General features: G+C 40.2%; 2 protein-coding genes and 1 long non-coding RNA gene across 3 annotated transcripts; 1 reads left to right on the top strand and 2 right to left on the bottom strand.

Moving 5' to 3' along the window:
* Positions 1-692: 692 nt before the first annotated feature.
* Positions 693-2,932, bottom strand: KLHL18 (Kelch like family member 18). Its single transcript, XM_068299852.1, has 3 exons — positions 1,854-2,932; positions 1,534-1,792; positions 693-1,469 (listed from the first exon to the last, which is right to left on the bottom strand). The coding sequence occupies exons 1-3, from the start codon at positions 2,831-2,833 to the stop codon at positions 987-989; spliced, it is 1,722 nt and encodes a 573-aa protein (XP_068155953.1). The 5' UTR covers positions 2,834-2,932; the 3' UTR covers positions 693-986.
* An 86-nt stretch (positions 2,933-3,018) lies between these two features.
* TAF1B (TATA box-binding protein-associated factor RNA polymerase I subunit B) lies at positions 3,019-6,438 on the top strand. The gene is made up of 4 exons (XM_068301758.1): positions 3,019-3,518; positions 3,576-3,696; positions 4,215-4,661; positions 4,719-6,438. The coding sequence occupies exons 1-4, from the start codon at positions 3,091-3,093 to the stop codon at positions 6,366-6,368; spliced, it is 2,646 nt and encodes an 881-aa protein (XP_068157859.1). The 5' UTR covers positions 3,019-3,090; the 3' UTR covers positions 6,369-6,438.
* On the bottom strand, positions 3,701-4,153 carry LOC137585806 (uncharacterized). Its single transcript, XR_011033639.1, has 2 exons — positions 3,916-4,153; positions 3,701-3,859 (listed from the first exon to the last, which is right to left on the bottom strand). It is a non-coding gene; the product is annotated as an uncharacterized lncRNA (long non-coding RNA).
* Positions 6,439-7,267: the final 829 nt, after the last annotated feature.

The following is a 7,267-nucleotide window of genomic DNA, read 5'->3' as shown; positions in this document are numbered from 1 at the left end:
TGGCATCATCGAAATGCTGCTTCAGTGTTGAAGGGGCCAAAATGTTGCAGAAATAGCAGCAGGTGGCAGAAATTCAATTTGAAATTGCATTACACAAAAAGTGAGTGAGGGAGGCTGGAGCAAACAAAACAACAAAAAAATCACAAAAGCAAAATAGTGTGGACCACTGTGACAACAACCAAATAAAAATAACGAGGGTAGCTTGAATAGATCATTAAACATGGTAGTAATAGATATAATAGTAATAAATCCGCATGCCCAAAAAAGTATGCTATAGCGATTGGAAAAACGAATTCAGAAAAACAGTGTGACATACTAAGAAATATGAATAGGATACCGTTGAGCATATGGAATCTGTGACATCTCTGAAAATTCCTTTGCTAAGAGCAAAGTTAAAAGTTATTAAATATTTCAATGACTATTTAACCAACACAGATAGAATCAAAATATACTTTGTTTAGTAGGTTAAGAACTTTACAATCGGCCCTATTTCAGCTGGACATTTTTTATACGCTTGTCATTTGTCTGGCAATTTATTGTTGTGCAAATAAATGGAATTCGTTGCATTGGGCACATTGCAAGCATATGGCTGGGCTATATGGGATCCCAACAATTGAGTTATTCGCATACGATATGCACGATATATATTCGATTAAATTGCTTGAATGATACAAAGAAGGAAACAAACCAAATAACACGCACACATAAATGTATTTTAAATTAATTTTGAATGGTTTTACGTTTTTTTTTTTTTTACATTGATTAAAACTTTTGTAATTGAGTATTGCGAAGGCTAACCTAATAATAGAAACTAACAAATAAACAACTGGAATGAGATATATATATATATGTCTATATATACTAAACAATTGATGAGCCAGGTATGGTTAGATAAAGCTTAGACCCTACTAACAAATTAATAGTATTCAGCATAGATTACCTAAAAACGATATAAATTACATAAAATTTTGGCTAGACACACTAATTCATTCAATACGTATAACTCCAGCACCCACTCCACCACTATGGGCGCACATCGGTGGCATGAATGTCCATTTATCTGTCTCGGGATCATAGACCTCGACCGTGGACAGATTCGTTTCCCCGTCATAGCCACCAATGGCCCAAAGTTTGCCCATATTTGCCGCTAAGGCTACACGGGATCTTTTGCAATTCATTGGAGTGACCAATTTCCAGGTGTCAGTCAATGGATCATAGCACTCCACAGAGCGTAGAAAGGAGTTGCCACAGTATCCGCCACATACATAGATTTTGCCATTCAATGTGGCCACACCCAGGCGACAGCGTCGATTCAACATGGGAGCCATCTTGACCCATGTGTCTTCATTTTGATCATACCGTTCGACCGAATCAAATATGGAAAGACCGTCATGACCACCCAAAGCGTAGACATAACCATTCAATTGAGTTACCCCGCCAGCAGAACGATATTTCATCATTTGTGCCACCTTAAAAACAAAACAAATATAAAATCTTCCTCTTTAATTATTTCATAGTTTAATTTTCACTCACTGTTTTCCAGTTATTTGTCTTGGGGTAGTAGACCTCCACTGTATTCAGTGAGGTCACGCCGTCATAACCTCCGCACACATAAATACAATCGTCTAGTGCAGCCACGCCCACTGCACTTCGTTTGCATAACATAGCACAGCCCTGGGACCATTTGTTTTTGCGTGGGTCATAGACTTCCACAGTAGATAAACGCTCGGTGCCATTGAAGCCACCGAACGCGTACAGTTTGCCATCCAAGACTGCCACGCCTACACGGGATCTTTATCAATATAAAATAAATAAATGTAAAATCTGTTGGCCAGGAGTATAAAGTAACTTACCTCATCATTGACATTTGCTCACCCATTTTCCATTTTTTGGATATGGGATCATAAATCTCCACTGTGCTCACTGATTCACCAGTGCTGGCCAGTCCACCTACAGCGTAAATTTGGCCTGTGAAGAACTCGCCGCAACGCTGACGAGTCCGAAAACTCTGAAGCAATCCCCTTCTCTCCGGCATTAAATGGAAGTCTTTTGCCTCGTCCAAAAGATCTCGGCATTGGTGTGAGGAGCGTATCAGCTCTTCGCGAGCCACACGATCGGCCAAGAACTGTGGGGATAAGAGCGGCAAACGCACTGCAGCTAATACCTGAGGAAACAGACTCGATCTTTTTTCCTCTGCATACTTGACCCATTTCATGCAAGCTTCAAACATAACTTCTTCAGTACGGACATTGAGCTCATCCCGGCGCATTAGCTCCAGCAGCTGATCACACTCCAAGGTGAGGAACTCCTCCGACTGTGAGACCTTGGCAAAATTCTGATCGATGTACTTGTCAGCGGCATCGATTAATTGACGGCAGATCATGGCATCGGCAAAGGAACGAATGCCCAAAACATTGTGCGGATGGAATCTAGAGATCAAGAAGTTGGCACAGGCATCCCTCACATGGGATAGCTGTAGAAAGGATGCCCCGACCATTAAATTCTGCACATTTACATTATCAATCCGGAGTTGGCCGCTGTATGCATAATTGATGAGGCTCTCCAAGGCACTCGGCTCTATAGCACTCTCTTTCATGGTGATTTCCTTAATCCGACTCTCGGCCATATTGTTGGTAAACATGGCATAAAAATACGGAATTGTCGCTGCTAGGACAATGCGATGGGCAGAAAAACTTTGGTCCTCCACCTTCAATGTGACATCACAGAGCTTGCCCATTCGACGAATCTCCTTGAACAGTGGAAAACTGTCGCTGAACAGTTGCTCATGTTTATATATGAAATACTGATCCTCCAGATTCTCGCTCAAGTCCATCTTTGCAATGTGGCTGGATTGGCAAAGGAATCCTTTACTGTTTTTATTCTTAATTCTCTTTTTGTTTTGTTTTTTTTTTGTTTAGCCAAAGATTCGATAGCACTATCGATACTATCGATATACTACAGGATTTGCTGCAATCGATATCCACAATTGACTTCCCAACACTAGCTTATTCAAAATTATGCCACACTGTTGTTGCGCACATGTTGGATTTGTTTACAATTATAGAAAACGAAAGTTAATTAAACAATACAATGGATGAGGCTAATGAAGTAATGGAAATCGATCACATGGTATGTGATATTTGCGGCGAGCGAACATTTCAGGAGCTGGCCGGGTATTATTACTGCATTGAATGCGGCACCAAAAAGGAGCAACTGGCAATGGCCGTGGAGATTAGCGCCGAAGACACCTTCAATGATACCTCAAAACATGCTTCTAGTCATGCGGTGAAGAAGAAAAAACCCAAATCCGACGACGTTGATTCAGACATAACATCTTGGGAGTTTTACAATTATGTTCTGCGAGGATTTTTGCAAGAACTCCTTAATATGGGAGCTAAGCCGGAACTGAAGCTAATGACTCTACAAGTTTGGGCTGCCTACATGGGGCGCATGGAAGTAGCTTTTTGTAATAACAACGACTTGGGTTTGCCCAAGTTAAATGTTCGGGTATTGGCCAGGTGAGATGCGTGGGGCGACTAAAATTGTACAAGGAGTTAACGTAAATTTTGTTATAGAGATGCCCGAATTATTTACAATCACAAGCAGGCTAAGCGCAAACGTATCCGTAATCAGTCCAAGGATGCCAGCCTAGTTGAGGATGAGCGCACCAATTGGCGCCATTGGAGAAAAACCAAGGTAATTAATGCTTTCTTAATTAATTTTGTTTATTATTTAAATTAACTAAAATAGAACTCAGAGGGGAACAGCAGTGGCAGTAGAAGGAACAGTGTACGAGGTTTGGGCTCCCTGCCGACAACTTGAGATGGTGGCAATGCAACCTCTACTCCAGGCAATGAAGCTGTGTGAATATAAATTGATAGAAGTTTAAAGGGAAAAATATTTCGTTTTACTTACGATCAATAGCCGGAGCTCCTGGAACTGGCTGGGCATATGTCATCATGACCAAGAGAGCCAAACTTATTAGAACGAAGCGTATAGCAGACATGATTGTAGGAATGAAGATTGTATGTTGTAAGTGAAACTTATGAACTGTTGTCTGGCCAAGAAGAACGCACTTATATACTCACAAATATGTAGGTCATTTTTGCATAAATTACGCAACAAATTACTTAAGCCATTAGCAAACTCTAAAAGTCATCAATTACCTTTTTGTTAATCTTGTGCTCTTGTTTTTCCATTTCATTATCAAACAGCGAAAGCTAGATGCCTCTGGCTACAGCAATAATGATGCTCCTTCTGAATCCACCTCGCAGGCCAATCAAAGCATCAAATTGCAGTGGTCTAAGAATGCTCGTAAATCTCTAAAATGTCAAATGCCGCTTAAACATCTGGATAAACACAGTGTGGACAGTTCGGGCAGCATGCAGTGCCATGGTCTGCGGCCCAAAGCGAAGACCCTGAATCACTTCGATCGGAATATATATTGCCTAAATATAACCAAACTCTATGTTGTCCTGGCCATTGCATTGAATTTAGTAGAAGATGATATACAATTATCAGATCTGTTGCGGTTCATTGATGAGGAACATATAACGGGTCGAAATGTATTAGGCTATTTGCCTGAGCATGTCGCAGTTCATGGCAATGCTCTTCTCAAAGATATAGAATTTAGTCAACACATGGACAAGTGTCGATACAAAGTGAGTAACGGATTATATTTGCATTAGAATAACTAACTAATATATTTCTATTTTCAGTTCATTCGCATGAATATAGCCCAGATGTCACGTTTCATAGATCTTAATGGATTTCAAAAGCCAAATTTAAATGATTTGGCCCAACGTTATGTTTATGAACTAAGTCTCCCACCCATGGTGGCTAGTTATGTTATAAGTTTAATGGACCTTATGCCGCCAGCTTTTGAGCCAGTTTTTGGACTACAAACCTATCCTCGTTATGAGGCTCGTGTGATGGCTTACATTGTTTACGTGCTAAAGTTGTTGTTCGGACTAGATGATGTAAAAGAGCGTAGTATATCCCTATCCGCCCAAACGATCAATAAACAGCTAGTGCAGGCAGTTTCTGATGAAGCCAGTTCTAACAACCTTCTATTTGTTTACACCGAATGGATGGAGTTTGTGGAACTGCGCAAGGTCTTAGTTGCCCACTACAATGATAGTTTTGCCCAACGTTTTGGGGTGAACACTCAGCTGGGACGGCAAGTGGACGATATGCTCAACAAGGAGCGCAAGGAAAAAGACCAAGAATATAATCTAAATGACACTCTGACACCAGCTTTGCAACGAAAACAGGAAAATATCTGTCTAATCTTTGAGACTCTACTCAGCCAGCTATACGGCGAATCGAGCAAGGAAATTGCAAGCAAAGATCACATCGAATTTCAACCTACCCTAACGCCAGCCCACAGCTACTTCAAGCGATTGCTGCTCCACGCATCACGTGCGGAAGAGAGTGAGCGAATGAGTGTGAAGATACCCAATTATATGTATGAGGAGCATTCCGAGCGTCAGTTGGCACCGTTTAAAAATCAAACAACAGAGCTCGCCGAGAGACTGACAACGCACGGATTTAATCTACGCGTAGAGGAGTTGCCCTGTCAGCAGGATTACGAAAAAGTGGGCATATTTCAAACCCTGCTCAACAAACGACGCAAACCACAAGAGAGTCGCGCCAATTGCGACATCGAAATGGAGCAATGGCTTGCAGAGTTAAGCAGAAAAGAAAAGCGACCCGCCTTTAGATTTCGTCAGCCCACAGCCAAATATGGGGCGCAGTATCAACTGAGAGTCCAAGAACGGGCCATTCGGCGCGAAAAACTGGAAAAAAATAATCCCTTTTGGAAAGTTCAAGCAACCCCAACATACATTTTAAATCTACAGAATGAGCATGTTAGTCTAAACAATTTGACTTCAATCCAAATCTTTGACGAAACCAATATGGATCCTTTGAAGTTGCCCCTGGAAAAGCCACGACGTCATTTGGAAAGATCCCCCAACAAATCGAACGCTCAAGATGAGCTTCTACAGCCGAAAGTTGAAAGGAACGGCGAGGAGCATGAAGAGGATGCCAGCAGACAGGAATTAGTTTTAAATATATCCAATTTTGATTGCTGGCTCCTACATGGTTATATGTCCAAGATACGCGACACGGACAAACGAGAATTGCGCGTCTTATTCCCCTGCTCATTCCGCTGGCTATTGGATATCTGTGCGGCCACCATTGGGGTACCCTGGGATGTTCTCTACGAACAGTTGCTGGTCCTTGAGGTGATGTTCCACTACGGTGTGGAGGACTTGAATAATCACAACAATTTGTTACGCTTAAAATACAATACAATGAATAAGGATTTAAATCTATTAACCAAAACATTTGGAGATATGTGGTGAAGTTAATACATTATGTGTCAGCTTACAATGTCTTGATAAGTTGAAAAATATAAACAAATTGTTTAAAACATTTCACCTTTTTTGTGCTCATAGTTTCCTGTGGCATTTTATATCAGTCTCTTGCTCTGTCAGCGTAAGGAAATATATATGTACATATACATACATACATATGTATATGGGATGCAATCTGATCACTTTAGAGTTTCCAGCTGATTAAAACATACCTTCATGCTTCACGCACACATACATGCATATGTTTATTACCTATGTATATTAAATATTTAACTTAATGATTTTGTTATTTAAACAGTCGCAAGAATAAGCAAGTCACAAACATACATATATAATGCTCAAACGCATATGTATATTAATGTTATATTTGTATGCGTGCAGATTGAGCAACATCAATATCAATATGCAAATTAGCGTTTATCAGAGGCGACAACAACAATATTAACATCAACAAAAGCCACAGCTCATTTGTTTACAAAAGAGAGCATCACTCACACCAAGAGAGAGAGAGAGAGGTGTGTGAGAGAGAGATAAGTACAATCGTGGGCAAAAGTATTTTGACTTAACATTGCCAAGTCTAATATCACTTGTTTCTGGAAACGAAGAGAATTTACAATATATATATTAAATATTTAATACAGAGATAAGATCAAAACTTATAAACCAAAAACGGTAAAAATGAAATTGCTGTATTTATTTGGACAAAAGTATTTTGACATTTCCATATTGCTTAACAAAAAGTGAGAAAAGGAAATTTTAATAAAAAGTGTTCTGGATAAGTCGGCTCAGCGTTGATATAAATCAGGGCATCGCTTAAAAACTTTGTTATCATATGCTTCTTGTGGCATGGAGCTTTGTCCAAATCCTAATCCATGTGTCTCAGATTC

Source organism: Drosophila tropicalis, unplaced genomic scaffold (genome assembly GCF_018151085.1).
Source record: "Drosophila tropicalis isolate 14030-0801.00 unplaced genomic scaffold, ASM1815108v1 contig_878, whole genome shotgun sequence".
Taxonomy (NCBI): Eukaryota; Metazoa; Arthropoda; class Insecta; order Diptera; family Drosophilidae; genus Drosophila; species Drosophila tropicalis.
This window is presented reverse-complemented; position numbering and strand designations above follow the sequence as displayed.

Excerpts from the sequence above, each read along its gene's own strand:
- KLHL18 (XM_068299852.1), bottom strand. The coding sequence starts at position 2,833 with ATGGACTTGAGCGAGAATCTGGAGGATCAGTATTTCATATATAAACAT. Across the intron at positions 1,793-1,853 it reads GAGCAAATGTCAATGATGAG|ATCCCGTGTAGGCGTGGCAG; the intron begins GTAAGTTACTTT and ends ATATTGATAAAG. Across the intron at positions 1,470-1,533 it reads AGACAAATAACTGGAAAACA|GTGGCACAAATGATGAAATA; the intron begins GTGAGTGAAAAT and ends TTTGTTTTTAAG.
- TAF1B (XM_068301758.1), top strand. The coding sequence starts at position 3,091 with ATGGATGAGGCTAATGAAGTAATGGAAATCGATCACATGGTATGTGAT. Across the intron at positions 3,697-4,214 it reads GCCATTGGAGAAAAACCAAG|CGAAAGCTAGATGCCTCTGG; the intron begins GTAATTAATGCT and ends ATTATCAAACAG. Across the intron at positions 4,662-4,718 it reads TGGACAAGTGTCGATACAAA|TTCATTCGCATGAATATAGC; the intron begins GTGAGTAACGGA and ends TTCTATTTTCAG.